Consider the following 15,825-nt stretch of genomic DNA (forward strand, 5'->3'; position numbering starts at 1 on the left):
CCAGTGCCACCCCGCGCGCCACCAGGGTCCCCATCCTCCACTCCCTGCGGTTTGGACTTGAGACACTGACCGGGTGGACCTAGCTTTTGGGCTAGGGCACTGCCAGGCGCTCAAGTACCTCTCACACAAGGTAAAAAAAGCCTTTGGACAGACGAGGACAAGTCAAGTTTCTCCACCTCGTGGGCCCCCTTCCAAAAAAGACCCAACAGAGGAGGCACAGCGAGAGAGGAGAGCAAGCAAGACCAGGACGGTGCAGGCTAGGCCGGAAGGATGGAGCCAGGCGGCCCCAGCCCTGACCTTACTGTCCCAGGCCAGCCAAGCGGGCAGCCTGGAAGAACGTGGTCCCAATTTCCAAAACCGAAATAAAATAAATCCCCAATGCCGGGATGTCTCAAAGAAAAGTCTTGGCAGTTTTCGCCTTTAAAAGAGAAGACATAGAAGAAACCAAAATTGCTTGTGGACGGACGCGTTCATGTGCCTTGGTCGGTGATGGATGTCGGTCGGCAGAGGAGGCCTGCGGGATTTTGCAGGCAGAGGCCTCGGCTCAGAACGCCTGAGAACTGGGCTACCCGGCAAAGACACCCTCGCACACTCCAATACACGCACGCACAATGTCGCCAAGACCTGAGACTTTTGCGCCCTACCCGCCCACATACCAGAAGGGCGGGGGGGGGGGGGGGGGGGGGTCCTGCAAAAGAAGCCTTTTCTTTCCAGGCTTTCTGCCTCTGCAACTAATGAACCGTCCCCTTCCACCGTGCTGAGGTTGGGGGAGGGGGGATGAAAAGTGTTATTAACACATTAAAACACGTTTTTTTCCTATGGGCAAAAATACATCGAAATGACGCGGGAAGGCCAAATGAAATAAGGAATCCCTAAGCCAGGGTGATGGTCAAGTAATGGCAAATAACCCGTCTTCCTAGCTGGGGCCTCTGCCTCCATCAGTGAGCATTCTTTCCTCCTCAAAAAAACATAGGAAATAAACAAAATATGTATTTAAAACAAACCTCCGTGTTTTAATCCTTCCCCTGCCTGGCTTAGGGAGAATGAAGGAAACCCCAGCTAAATGGGCAGACGATGGAGATTGTAGTTGGAACCCAGGTGCTTTCCTTTATTTTAGGCACTGGGCTGCTAAGGTGAGGAGTTAAAGCACAGAAGGAAGTGTCTTCTGCCTCACCTACTTCAGAGTCGCTTCTGAAATTGACATCAAGTGTGCAAGTAACAAGTGCCCCTCTGGCGGCTGCAGTCATACTAATAGCATCGCTTTCTGGGTCTTTACGAGACTTCTGGGGGGCCAGTAGCTGAGGGGGGTTACTCTTGCAACTCGTTCACTGCTGTGATTGAAACCCTGCCGGGCGTCTCTTGAGTCAAGTGGGGTGCAGGATTCCTTCAGTGTTTCAGACTGTGTATTTGCTGGGCAGAACCAATCAGCCTCATTTCTTTCCCATCATCGGGAGGAAAACAGCTGTTGACTGGCATTTCTGGTACTACCCAGGTGCTACCCTAGCAGCCCAAGAAAACTGATGGGAAGCACCCCTGCCCTGCCAGAGTCTGGTTGGCTTTTAACTTCCTTTTCTTAAAGGTAGAAATAAAAGCCAAGGGTTTTAGACAGCAGAAATGTTTGCTATGCTGCTTTTCCCATCTTTGTTTATTAGCGATAAATTGCTTATTCTTTCGGAGTAATTCGCAACGAATTTATCTGTTTCAACTCTTGGGTGAAAACACAAGCCCTGTGACTTGGGAAACAGATTGCGCATTCATTCTTGGGTTTAACTTGAGTGGGTACTTTCAGGGTCTCTGGTCGGTGATCTCGATCGTTGGGATCCAGCACCTTAGCCATAAACCCAGCAGGACTAGGTCACCCAAGAAATTTACAGAAGACAACATATAACACGCAATCAAACACACAGTTTCTATGTGACGTTTCCATTGCTGTATTGCCCGTTTGCAAAGATAAAATTAGGTGTGTTTTTAAACACACTGTTGGTCACTCCAGCTCTTCCTAACCCAGAGAAAGAGAGAAACCGGTGCCGACGGAGCAGCGAAGTTGGGACTGTCTCTGCCACGCGCAGGAAACTTCACGCACCGCACGGCAGGGGAGAGGAAACGGCGCTTTAAAATGGAAAACTACGGAGTTTTAGTATGATTTCCTTTATTACCCAGATTTTAACTGAAGAATGGCTGGAAGCAGCTTCCTGAGAAAAGCAGCCACAGTGGCAACAACAGCTGGCGCCTCGCAAGCAGGAACCTAAGGATTAGCATGGAAAAGTCTGTAAGAATTCACATCTAGTTCTTGGAAACCTCAGCGGCATCCTTCGAGAAACGAGGGATGAAGCACACGGGTCTTCCCCGGCTGCATGACAAGTACCAGCCGATCGGAAACGAGGCTCAGTTGCTGGCTCTCGAGTGGGCTGTACACGCGGGAAATTTTTAATGCGCGGCGTACAGCGTCACAGTGAGACAGAGCTGGGAAAGTTGCTCCCGTGAATTCAAAGGGTTTGTGTTCTGCTTTCACTTCGGCGGACACCCGGCGAAGGGGAGAAAAGGCTTTGGCTTCTGTTTCACAAGTTAGGCATCACTGAAATCAGCTTCTCCACCCCGCCCCTCTTTTCGTCCTGCCCCCCACCCCTCTCTTCCAGTCCCCTTCCCCCGACACACACACACACACACACACACACACACACACACACACACCCCTAACCTTTAGTCCGTCGGAACTGAAGCCCTCCTGGCCTCCAAGCACATGAAAATGTATTCCTCATCTGATGAAAAGAAAGGCATTGGTCTTTTTAAAAAGCAAACAGAAAAGGGAAAGGGGATGGGAGGGGGGTGGGGGGACACGGTGGTTCCACTGGCGCGGTTGGACGCTGTCGCGGCTAAGTGAGCAGTATCCGAAAGAGAAACGGGCGGATAACCAAAACAGCCCAACGTTTCGGTGGATCTTAGAGACGCGGGCGGACGGAAACAGTGAGTTGTAGGAGTGCTTGGGTGATGACTGGACACAACAACTCGGAAGGCGCCCACGCTGACAGCGTCTCTCCCGGGCCACGCCGCGGACCGCGCCGCCCGCGAGCCCGCAGCGAGGTGTCGCCGCCTTCCAGCGCAGCGCGGCGGCACGTTCGCTTTTTACGCGCAAGGGAGGGGAGCGGGGTCTGGGTTTCACCCGCCGGAGCCCACACCCCCACCCGTCCGCCTCGACTTTCTTTGATCCACACGGAAAACAACTCGAGCATTCCGTGCCCCTGCAGCCCGCAGAGCCCGCGGCGGCGCCCGGCCGCTCCCACGCGGTTCCCCCGCCGCGCGCAGACGCCTCCGGGGCCACGCTCGCTTGGGGGGCTCAGCCTGGAGCCGGGGAGCGCCTCGGACAAAGCCAGCCGGGTCGCCTCGGACAATGCCAGAGCCGGCCAGAGGGCCAGGCCGGACAAAGTTCCCCGAGTGTCCTGCCGGAGAGGCGGAATGTGCGGGTCCCGCAGCCCCGCGCCGAGTTCTGTGTCCCCTGGGGCGAGTCCCCTCCACGCCGCACAGGCAGGGGGCGCCGGGAGGGTCCCCCTCGGGCCCCGGGATCGGTCCAGGGCAGCTCGGCGGCCCCCAGCGCCGGCAGCCCGCCCCCTGGGGGTCGCTCGGCGCCCCGCGGCGGGAGCTCCCGGGGCCCTGGTCCTGGCGGGCGATCGCCGGCGGCCCGCGCCCCCCGCGCCCGGCTCTCGGCCGCCCGGCGACGGCGGCGGCCCCCACCTGCCCGCGGACCCCTGCCCCGCCGCGGGGCCGGCCACACGTCCCCCCACCGCCTCCGCCGCCGCCGCAGCCCGCAGCCCGGCCGGGCCCGCGCCGCTCCCGCGCGCAGCGCAACTTTGCCAACTCCGCCGCGGCCGCCGCGACCCCCCGAAACGGAACGGACCGAGGCTCGGCAGCCTCCCCCGGCCCGGCTCCCCCCGGCCCGGCCCTCCCTCCCCCTCCCGCACCCGGGCCCAGCTGGTTGGCCAGAGGCGACTCTCCAGCGCCGGGGAGGGGGCGGGGAGGGGGAGCCGCCGCGCTCCCCCCCACCCCTTCCCGCTCAATCGCGCGCTCTCCTCCCTCCCACCCCGCCCGGGCTGCCCCCACACCCACCCCACCCCCACCCCACGCCGGCTTGCGGCCGCTGGTAGGTGCGCGGGGCTGAGGGCGGCCCGGGCCGCTCGGGCGCCCGAACCAGGCCGGGAGCGCGGCCGCGGGCGCGGGTGGCCGGCAGGTTGCAGGGCGCGCGCGGGGTCGCCTCGCGCCCGTCCCCGGCGCCACCGGCGGCCGCGCTCCCTCCCGGAGCGCCCGAGCCCGAGATGCAAGATGGCAGAGGAGGGAAAAGCCAATAGAAAAGGGAGATTGCACCTACTTGTGGCCAGTTTCCTTGCCCTGCCTTTGGATCTCATGCTGTGCCCAGTCCTGCCGCCGCTGGTGTGTGGTTGGGGTGTTTTTTTTTTCTTGGATCTTTTCCTCCTTTTGCTCTCCCTCTCGCTCCCTCCCTCTCTTCTCTCTTCTCTTCTCTTCTTTCTCTTCTCTCTCTCTCCCTCTCTCTCTCCCTCACTCACCCTGTCTTTCCCTCTTTCACTCTCTCCCTCCCTCTCTCCCTTTCTCTCAATCCACACTCGCTATCTCTCCAGCATTGTCAGTTTGGACACCTTCGCACATGCGCGCTAGACGCCCCTCCAACATCTCAGCGCCGCCAAAAAAAGTTTGGAGCGATTTATCACTTTGATTTGGAGATCTTGTCAGATGGCAATCGCCGAGGAGGCGGAGAAAAGCGGCCGCGGGGAGGGCGGCGGGGGGCGGGGAGCTGGTGCGGGGAGCCGGAGGGGAGCAGATACCTCGCCCCAAAAAGGCGGGGGGGGGGGGGAGTGATGAAAAGACTTGGGCGGATTGATTTCGTGTTGGAATCACCAATAAGCTTGTATCACTGCCGTTGTTTCCCCCGCTCTAAGTTGCAGAAAATTTTCTTTGCACTCCCTGGTGGAAAGCAAGAAGTGGTGGGGGCGGGGGGGGGGGCGGCCAGGGAGGGTGTGTGCTTATTTTTAAAAAATAAATAATAAATAAAATAAAATAACAAGAACTAGGACTGGACCTTTGGCGAGTGATTCAGGAGAAAGTGAGAATGAGCCTGAACTTCGGGAATTCTGCTGCCGCTGCTACTGCTACCGAAGTGTTTCTCGGGCTGGTGCTCTGAGCGCTGAAAGCAGAGTAACTATTTGGCGATTTCAGGTCCAAGACCAAGGCTGGCTGCTCAGCTTGGAACATTTCCGTGTGCTGCCCCGCACCCTGGATTCCCAGATCCGAGCAGGCGCGGGCGTTTGACATTGAAGACCTCCTGCCTTCCCTGCGCTCGGGCTGTCACCTTCCGGCCTCCCCGCCGCTGCCCCCGCCGTCTCCGCCCGCCGCAGCCCGGCCCGCCAGCCATTTTCACTCACTAGCTGAGACCCCAAACCTCAGGGGATCCGAAGAAGGAGAAGGTGGAGGCAAATCTCTTCCCCCCCCCCTCCTCCCGCCCCCAAACACGTTGTTGAAATTTGCTTTAATTACAGGATTTGCCAAGGAAGTGGGTACGCATTCACAGGGAACGCGTAAAGGGGGTACCAGTGTTCAAGGTAGGAATCAATCCTAACTCGGTCTAGATTTTTTTCTCTTGGTACCACCTCCTTGCACTAAACAGTTTTGTTCAATATCTTTCACGAACTCTTTATGTCCCCCATGAATATCTGTTGCAAATCCTGCCAGACACCATAAAAGAAAATTACAATCTTTTCCGTCTCTCTCCTACAACAATACATTCTTGATGCTCTACTAAAAGGGGAAAGAGAAGCAGGTCCTGGCCGTGAGCAGGAGGGCAGATCTTTGAGAATGCCCAGTGCTACCTGTGGGAACGTCTTGCCAAAAGTAGGACTGGAGGTGTGAGTGGACCGAGATCAAATTACAGCCCCAACCAAAGGGCAGCCATGGTTTGCTCAAAAATAGCTGTGTTAGAGTAAATCCAAATTCAGAGAATCCTCTCCGGCTAAGGATGCCCACCATTTCGCCGGCTCGTACCTATGTAATTCTGGGGTCACCTGGCTGTAAAATAAAGGTCCCTGGAGCACCAAGCTGCAGTCCCAAGAGAAACAGATGGTTGATGTTGAAACATGTGCAAGAGAAAGAAAGTGCAAAAAAGAGGAATTATCCAACAAGAGTAAAACAGTTTCAGGTCTCTGTGCTTACTCATAAGCCCACAGGGAAGTCTCTTAGCTCCTCTGAACAGAAGAGCAGGTATGTGGAGAAGGGGCTCCAGGGTTCCTGCTGTTCTACCTACACAGGTTTTGTGATTATACCTTGGTGTGTGCAAATGTACGGGCACTCCTGTATTCTGCCTGAGCTCTGGCTTCTTGGGTTTCGATGGAGGAACGCCTTCCCGGTGACCAGTAAATGCCCTCAAAGGAAAAGGAGGCATAGCCTCAAAGGCTTGGGAAAGAGAAGTAGAATCCCTAGGAAGGGAAACATCTGAGGCTGGTGGAAAGGAAGTTCATAGAAGTTGCTTCTGTTTGGTTCCGAGGTCCATCTGGAAACTCTCACGCTGGGCCAGAGCACGGAGACTTCTGGGCAGAGAACCTGGAGGTTCTGGCCAGAGAATCTAGTCCTTTCAATGGTTAGACTCTAGAGGTTCTTGGCCCTTGGGGAGTGGGGGGAGGACACAATCCACCACCCTCGAACTGAGCCGCAACTGGAGAGTCTGTCTGGAGCATTTAATTTCACCTCTCAGCCCCGGGAATGGAAAAAAAAAATGAACTGAACAGTTCACTCCTCTAAGGCTCGGTGTTCCTCTTCTCCTTCCCAGGGATCTCCCTTTGGGTCCCATAGGAGAGCGAAGGTTAAGAGGAGGGCTGGGGAATTTTCTAGGAAACGAAAAGATTGTGGTATTAAACCCAAGGTTAAATGCAAGACCCATAGGTAAAGCTCTGGTGGTTGTTTCTGCAGAGAAATTAGAACCCACATGGCAGGTGGGGTGGGAGTTATGGGCCATGAAGAAAGCTAGGTGAGAGATGGAAAACTAAAGAAAACCACCTCTGGGCACCCAAAAGAGGACCATCTTGGAAACTGGGGGGCAGGGGGAGTGGGCGGAAGGCGCTGCCGAAATACCATCCCCCTTCCGGTTTTCAAAGTCTCTGGGGTCACTTTTGCCAAGGAGTCTATTGTCTGGACTTTGCGAAAGGTTCGGACCCAAGCAAATCCAACTTTCTCTAACTGAAAATAATAAACTCCAGCTCCTCTGTGCCCTCGGGCTAAGGCGTTGGAAAAGACATCATTCTTGTTTGTTAGTATTTAATAAAAGTGTTCACTATAAAATGTTTATTTCCAAACCCGAGCGCTGGGTTACTTTTTCTTTTCCTCCTCGCCTCTCTCCCTTCTGGCATTTGCTTTCTGCCCTAAGTGAGTGTTCATAAAAGAGCTAAATTGCTAGTTCAAGTGTGTTTAACCTGATGGCGCAAACACCCAGCAGCAGCAGACCGCGGCCGCCGCCTGCAGCGCGGTGGCCCCCGCGCGACCGCCCGGCGGGTTCCCACTCCCAAGGGCCTGGACCCGTCAGTGCCACCTGTCCCGTATCTCAACCGTGAGACCCAAGCAGGTGACTTCTGTTCAGCGACCCCTGGGATTCCCGACACCCTCTGACGGGATGTCTACACTGTCGCTGGCCCCAGGGGGAGAGAGGCCTCCAACAGGTTGGTGGAGCTGACCCCGCTGCCAGCCCTGGCTCCCCAACACCGCCTGCCTGTCCCTCTCCTGCAGAAATTCGTTTCTTTGGGGGAGCAGTAACCTAGGTCCCAGAGTTTCCTTACATTTCCTCCCTCCGAAGCGGTCTTCCTGGAAGCAAGTGCCTTCTTGGAAAGTGATGGGCTTACCAGCTGTTTGGGTTTACTTGTTTAATTGCTGTCGGGCTGGGAGGGGGGCACATTTGAGTGGGGCGGGCGGTTCTTAAGACAAAGCAGAGAAATAGAGATGAGAGATGGAAGGAAAATGAGTCACTGAGTAGGACAGGATAAACACCCCCTTTGCAGCTAGTTTTAATGCTAGAGATGGCAAGGAACTTAATTTTAATACATCGCACGCAACAGGAAAATTTCCTTTCTTTGCATTATAATTGAACCAGCTCCACAATATCTTTGGAAGAAAGTTTGAATTCTTTATGGGGAGATTTCCTGGCCTATTGTTTTTGTGCAGTGAACTTTGCATCTTGCTATTCAATCGCAACCTATATTCTCCTGGCTACTAGCAAGATTAATTTAATCATTGTAATGCAATTATTAATACTGTTTACCCAACGCTGGGTTTCAGGTTAGCTGTTAAGAAATTAAACTCTCGCTGGGTGACCAGAGGTAGGCAGGGGTTTCTTCAAGTTGAAATGAAACAGTCCTCTTTATTTAGTCTCAGGGCTCCAGCTTTCAGGCCACGGGCTCAATTAACCAAAATGGAAACAATTTTCATTCATTGCAATAACTCACTGTTCTGGAGATCGCTTTCAAAATACACACTTTATTATTATACGCTGACCTCGGTGGCGTGGAGTGGCAATAAAAGAAAGAGGCAGGGAGATCTATCTAGCCCCCTTGGGCTATAATTATTAGAAATTAATTGGGTTCAAGACCCCGGGTAGTCTAGCTAAATTAATAGCTTGTCTAGTGGTTTAAATCCGAGTTTCAGTCCACGAGAGAGAAAAAGAGAGAGTCACAGACATGAAATGCAGGCTCAAGGGACGCCTGAGTTTACTTGCAAGACACTCATCTATTAGATAGAGTCCAGAATCCATCTCAGTGGAGGAGAGTCCGCGGAAGGGGCGGAGGGGGGCAGAAGAAAGGACGGAGCGAGACGGGGAGGGCGACTGCGAGCGAGCTAAAAAGCTCTCGAGTTGATTTTATTCGATTTTTCTTGTCTGCATTGTTTTCGGGAGGGGTTGCATTTAGGTGTTAAAATAAAAAATAAAGATCCCGCGTACTCGGAGCTGTCGTACCGGAGTAAAAGTGAAAAGGAAGCCTTAGGCAAAAGGAAATTACTGCGAGCCCGCGTGACCTTTCAGGGAGGTAATCAATCAAGTGATCAACAGGGATATTTATCATCGCTCTATAGGACTACTTCTCCCTGCACGGGTGGGGGTGGGGAGCGAGCGCAGGGTGGAGACGCGCGCGCTCACACACACGTGTACACACAGACACACACATAGTCACACTCACACAAGTTTGTACAGACCCCGAAAGCCTCGGGAGAGAACACGCGGTCGTTAAGACATGGCAAGACCGCCTGGTATTCTTGGAGCATCACAGGTTGAGCCCTACAGGCGGAGGGAAACGCACACACGCCCGCAGCGCTTGTCCGCGCGAAGGGAGCGACGCTTGGAAAACAGCCGTGGCTTTGCGCCCCCAAAAGAGCAGCTCCGGCGGGGAGTGCGCGCTCCACACGCCCGGAGGAGCGGGCGGGGGGCTGGCAGGGCCGGGGCGCAGGACGGAGGGGTGCCTCCTTGCAGCACGTGGACCCCCGAGTCGAGACACCCAGGCAACCTCCTCTTCCTGCGAAATGCCCCGCGCGGCTCGCAGAGGCGCCCCGGGCCGGCCTGCCCGGGTGAGCACGCGCCGCGCCGCGCGGTTCTCGCCCAGCTCCTCCGCTCGCTTGTAAAACTCGCTGTTTCGTCAAGTGCGTTCTCGGTCCCGGGTTTCTTAGCAAATCGTTAGGTTTTACAACCCTGCTCCCCCAGACTTTTGTTTTTCAAGGTGCGCACGCACGCACACACACACACACACACACACACACATACACCCACACAGGCACACACATGCACATACACACACGCACGCACAACTGCAGAATGTGTATGCACAGTTGTTGTGCATCGAGGGAAAGGGAGTGTGCCGGGGTGCCTGGCTTTCAATAACGAAGATAATGACTTAAAAGAGGAGATTTTGCAAATCCAGGCCCCCGAGTCATCATCTCCCGTCCCGGGGATTATAATCAGCCGTTCCTTTGGAGAGAAGGTCGGGCTGATTATTGGCCCAGGAGGCCAGGAAACGTCCCCGCGGGCTGACGAAGCGCAGATCGGGGTGATGCGCGCCGCCGCCCAGGTGGCGAGCCACCCCTCCGCGGTGTGGGAATGTGGGAGCGCGCCAGGAGCGCCGCTTGGCACCGGGTGCGGAGCTCGCCCGCGCTCCCAGCCCCGCTTGCCCGCCCGGCGCGGCGCGGCGCGGCCCCGGCCTCCTCCCGCACCGCCTGGTCTGCGGCGCCCCCGCCTGGCCGCGCGGGCCACGGCAGCGGCGGCCGAGCGCGCTGCGTGGGGCTCCAGCTGTGCACAGTAGCTGCCTGGGCGTCGGGTGGGAAACAGCTGGAGCGCCCCGGGGAAGCCGGGGTGGAAAGGAACCCAGGGAGGAGGATTACGAGGCGAGCAACTCCCAGAGTTACTGCTGGTTTAGGAGCAGAACAGGCTTCGTGGGGCACAAATCTCTGCCCCTGGGAACCGACACCGAGAGAAAGCAGACCAGACCGCTACTGTGCAACAGCCAAGGAAGTTTATACATCCTGGGCTTCTCCTTCAGAACAAAGAACAACTGAGCAAATTGCTCCTAATGTTAAATATGCATGTGACTCCCTCGGGGACGCGGGAGTGCTCTTAAAAATGTAGGTTCTGATCCATAAATATGAGATCCTCCTTATCAGTCTGCATTTCTCACACCCCGGTGACGTGGAGTGGTGAACCAGCAACAAAACGTGGTGGAGAATCAGCACCATCAAGCTTCACCTGGTCTGTTAGCGACACAGAAATCTCTGGTCCTAACCCAGCCTCACTAAACCAAAATCCGAAATCGTTGGGTTAACAATTGATTCGCTTGACCATCTAGGTTGAGAAGTAACGCTCTTGTCAGTACATCCAGCCAGGGTTTCTGTCTTCGGTCTCATCAGGACACTTCCAAGAATGAACCTCTCTTCAAGTCCTGCTTTTTGCCTGCACTTCTGGAGAGAGAGGAGTTGTGAACCTATCTATTCTCGGAGCTGTACTGGCCCATCTCCAAAACGCTTGCTTCCTTCATCTGAACCTTGACCACAGGGTTCGGAAGCCAAAAGCCAGGGTCTGACTGTCACCCTCTCCTCTCTCTAAACACCACCTTCTTTCCCCCCAGCATGTGCTGCTCAGATAGAGAAAGGAACACCAAGTAAAGAATGTTTGGAGGATTCACTCCGGATGTGAGATGCGTGCTGAAAATAGAGCATAGACCAAACATGATGGTCACTCAATACCTCTATTGCAAACCACAACACCCTAAAGGAAAGAAAGAAGAAAAGGGAATGCCCTGCCACAAAGGTGGGGTGGGGTGGGGTGGGGGGATGGGGTGGGGGGTGGGAGGGCTACTGGGATCATTGGTGGTGGAGAATGGGCACTCGTGGAGGGATGGGTACTCGATGGGTACTCGATCATTGTATAACTGAAACCCAAGCAAGAAAGTTTGTAAGTCTACAACTGTACCTCAGGTGTTTCACTAAGAAAAAAAAAACCCACCATCTCCTGCAGTCCCAATACTTTATTGTCAAGTCCAGCATTTATTTCCTTACACTATAATGCTTTGTCCACTTGTTTTCCTTCCCCCTCTTATGTCTAGGTTTCTTGAAGGACATTATGCCTTATATTCTCTGAACCTTTCCACTTATATAGCTTGCAAACCTGGGTTTCTTCTCCCAAGGGATTAATACTCTTAAAGCGCTTTGTTATCTGTAATGCTAAAGTTACAATATCTCTTTTTTTCCTCATCCCTTAACCATCCTTCCCTAGGCCCACTCAGATGGTTTTTGTTTGTTTGTTTGTTTTATATCACTAGGCATTTAGTTTGCTATCTCTTATATCTTACAAGGAGTTCTTAAACTCATCATACATCTGATCCTGAGACTAGAACAAAGCCAAACTTAAAACTCCTCGTGTTAATATTAAGATCCTAGTTACAGATCCCCTATAGCTCTGTGAAATTCCCTTGAGAAAGAATTCTTAATCAGAATCAAAACAATTTAAGAAACTGTGTGATATCATCATGTTCTAATTTTATGACCCCAGACGTTGATCCTGGACTCAGGAACTACCAGTATTCTCAATGGTCAATAGCTGAAAGTTGAGATCTTCAAATTACATATAAGGTAACTTCATGTTACGACTTTGTACGGATTGAATAGAAGGACTTGCAACTAGACTTGAACAAAGGAACAATACTGCTATCATTCTGTCTCTGGGTCCAAGACCTGTTACCTTAGGCTGCAGGACCTTGCATGTATGAGAGTGAGGTGAGTATAGTCCTGATTATTATGAAAATGTTTGAAAGTAGGCACAAGCACACAAAAATTCCAAAACATGTGTAGATAAAATCCTAATCATACATATACTATAGTGCTGTTCATTCAATCACAAAGTTGAGATCTAGCTGTGCCAGCCAGTTTCATGTATACCAAAGCTCTCTTGCTTCAGTTATCTGAGGGGACCCTCCAACAAAGAGGAAAATAGCATTTCAATACAGATGAGGATGAAAATGGCAGTACTCAAGTCCCCTAACTACTCCTTGCTCCCATGACACCCCCCACGGTAAGAGTCTGGACTTCTAAGGAGTTTATATTATGTTACTATGTTCTCTCCCCATGCAATAGAAACTATACAGATAATCAACCCATTAGTACTCTACTACTTGAGTTAGTTTCTTGACCCCCAAGAAAGTGAGTTTTTTTTTTTGTAGACTTAGTGTGCATTCTTTCTCTTAAAACATTTTAATTGTAATCTTGCTGACTCTGAATCACTCCAGATAAGCCAGGCCTCTGAGGATTGGGGCTGAGACCTTTGGAGCCTTCTCAGGATGGGGGCCAGCCAAATTCCTGCCCTGCTGAGAGGTCCAGAGCCCCACCCACATCCTCCAGCGTTTGAATTGTTCTGCTTCACAGCTCCATGACTGCTGCTGAATTGATGCCAAGCTGCTGAATTGTCCCAGTTCCACAGGTCCTGGAGCTGTGACTATGGGACACCTCTTAATTTCACATTACTGACAGCCCTGTAGGACCACAACAAATTAGTGAGAAAGTTATGTAGAAGTCCACTAAGTTCAATGAGTGAAAACAGTAACACGAAAGACTCAATTAGCACCAAAAAGCTCAGTAAATCCTCAGACATTGACCTTAGTAACACCATTGTGAGATAAATTTTATAACCAGCAATATAAAGTAAATTATTTTGTGCCTATTAAGGGGACAGGTTTGAGGAGTGAGAATCTGGTAATAAGGTCACATTGGTGATGACATTGTTGTTGGAACATTGAATACCTGAAACGAATGTATTATGCACAACTTTGTAAATCGCAGTGTTTAAATCGTTTCAAACATAAAAAATATATTAAATTTTTTATTGTTGCAAAACAATACATTTTTGTTTATTTTTGTGTCTTGAAATTTGGGTTTCGTGAATCTGGTTATTGACTTTAACTTTCAGTACCTAAAACCTTTGCATCAAGATCCCTGCCAGGACATTAAAAAAAAAAAAAAGAAAAAATTGTGTTCAATACTTTAAAATACTTTGCTTAAACAAATGAGTATATTTTATTTGAAAAAATATAGACTATGTTAAAGTAAGTTAATTTTCTTGATGTTTCAAACTTATAGATATTACAGATAGATTTTTCACATTTTTAAACCTAAAAAAAGCTATAGGATTGGTGCCTAGATGGGTTATAAAAGAGAAGGCCTTGTAACAAGGTCCTTGGGTGCTCAGTAACTTAATTTCCTTGACACAGCCAAGGCAGACCTGGCTATCCTCAAACTAGGCAATGGAGTCAAGTACCATAGCCATGACACAGTGTATTACAGGGGTTCCCTGCTTTATGAAAAGCCACATCATAACATGATTATTTGCTCCATGCTATTTTATTAAATAATGAGTTCCCATGGGACATTTAAAATATGATTTGACTTACAATGATTTGATTTATACTCACTTTTCCCAGAAAATACCCATGAAGTTGGAGCTGTTTTTTCAAATGATGATGCATGTCCTTTAGTTCATGTTTTATAAGCAGTCCATTTCTAAAGGTTAACACAAGGAAGCATACCACATTTCTAAAACTGGGAAGAAAACAATTTCTATACAGAAATAAATTGTATGAATTACATACATACAGAATAAACTATGAATTAAACTATTGAATTATCTACACATGTGGTTCTCAGAGGTACCATATATGGTGCCATGGATGAAACCCAAGTTATTCGCTCTCCTATCTCTCTGGCGCCAAATTTAGGATTCTTCAAAAAATGCTGAGGGGGTATGGTGCCGCCAACAGGTCAGTCTGTACCTGTGAGGCGAGTGCATCAGCAGCCTGATGGTGCCTTCAGACTTCCAGATACCCCAAAATTGCTACTGTGCCTTTGGCCAGGCCCCAAAAACTTGGGGCAAAGTTTACCAAGAAAGTAAACGGCCAAAAATTAGGTATGTGGGAAACACCCACAAACCACCTCCAGCTCAGCTATATACTTGGAGGCTTGGCTTCTCTGGCTCCTGATCAAGCTGCTTAACGGCCATGATCCCAGAGACTCAGGAACAAATCTCGAAACCCAGCGGCTTTTGGCAGAAATACATCTGGTCCTTGCAGTAGGTTACCGGTGCTGGGCCAACTCAGGTGGGAATAGGTTTCGTGCCTTGGCCTGCTCCCCCTGGCGGCTCGGTGGCCTGCATCCTCCAGAGGCCATTGGACAGTCAGGTTTGGGCCCACAGTGACAAGACATGTTGGACCTCATGCACTGGGGGTGGAGCCGGTCCTGTCCTCCCAGTCCCAACGAGACCCCAAGTCATCGCCCACGAACAGCCTCTCTGGCTCCTGATCAAGCTGCTTAACTGCCATGATCCAAGAGATTCAGAAACAAATCTGAAAACCCAATGGCTTTTGGCAGAAATGCGTCCGGACCCCACAGTAGGTTACTGTCGCTGGGCCACCCCAGCAGGGAAAGGGTGTTGTCCCTCCGCCTGCTCCCCCTAGGCAACTCAGTGGCCACCATCCTCCAGAGGCCACTGGACAGTTTGGTTTGTGGCCACAGTGACAAGACACGCAGGGCCTCGTGGGTTGGGGATGGAGCCGGCCCTTTCCTCCCAGTCCCAACGAGACCCTGAGTCGCCACCCATGAATGGCCTTTCTGGCTCCTGATCAAGCTGCTTAATGGCCATGATCCCCGAGACTCGGGACCAAATCTCGGAACCCAGCAGGTTTTGACAGAAATCTCTCCAGATTTAAGTGTTAAAATTTCGAATTTCAAAATCACACAGCCACTACTGCAGCCACATGACATCATATGTTATTCATAACCAGCAATAGAAAACTAATTGTCTATGGTTGCCTTTTCAGCAGATCTGAGTGTTGGGGTAAAATCTCAAATAATAATGTTGGGTCTGGTGTCAAAATGTTGAATGTGATCAAAGTAGAGAGAGAGAGTAATGTGGAAATCATCTGCCCCACAGGTAGGGGAAGGGTGTGGGATGGGGATATATTGGGGTTGTTGGGGGTGGAGAATGGGCACCGGTGAAGGTAAGGGTGTTTCATTGTATGACCGAGACTTAGACCCGAAAGCTTTGTAACTGCTCTCACGGTGATTCAATAAATAAAATTATAAAAAATTTAAAAAAATATGCCGAGGGACAACTTCACTTCTGGCTGCAGTGACTGCTATTTTGCTTTATCTGTTCCTGTTGGATTACTATTGTACTGAGCTCTCAAGACATTTATATCCAAAATTTTCACAGAATGAACAGTCTTGCATGTTTCTTTCCACTAAACAGGCAGGCATGTG

General features: G+C 51.5%; 1 protein-coding gene across 4 annotated transcripts in view; it reads right to left on the bottom strand.

Moving 5' to 3' along the window:
• Positions 1-4,679, bottom strand: part of MECOM (MDS1 and EVI1 complex locus) — a 633,666-nt gene extending 628,987 nt beyond the window's left edge. For all 4 annotated transcript variants that reach the window (XM_056110745.1, XM_056110744.1, XM_056110742.1 and 1 more), the window contains exon 1: positions 4,361-4,679. In XM_056110745.1, coding sequence (XP_055966720.1) covers positions 4,361-4,397 — 37 coding nt within the window. In that variant the 5' untranslated portion in view covers positions 4,398-4,679. The remainder of the gene's footprint in view (positions 1-4,360) is intronic.
• Positions 4,680-15,825: the final 11,146 nt, after the last annotated feature.

The sequence above is a fragment of the Sorex fumeus genome, unplaced genomic scaffold (assembly GCF_029834395.1).
Source record: "Sorex fumeus unplaced genomic scaffold, SorFum_2.1 ptg000010l, whole genome shotgun sequence".
NCBI classification, from domain to species: Eukaryota; Metazoa; Chordata; class Mammalia; order Eulipotyphla; family Soricidae; genus Sorex; species Sorex fumeus.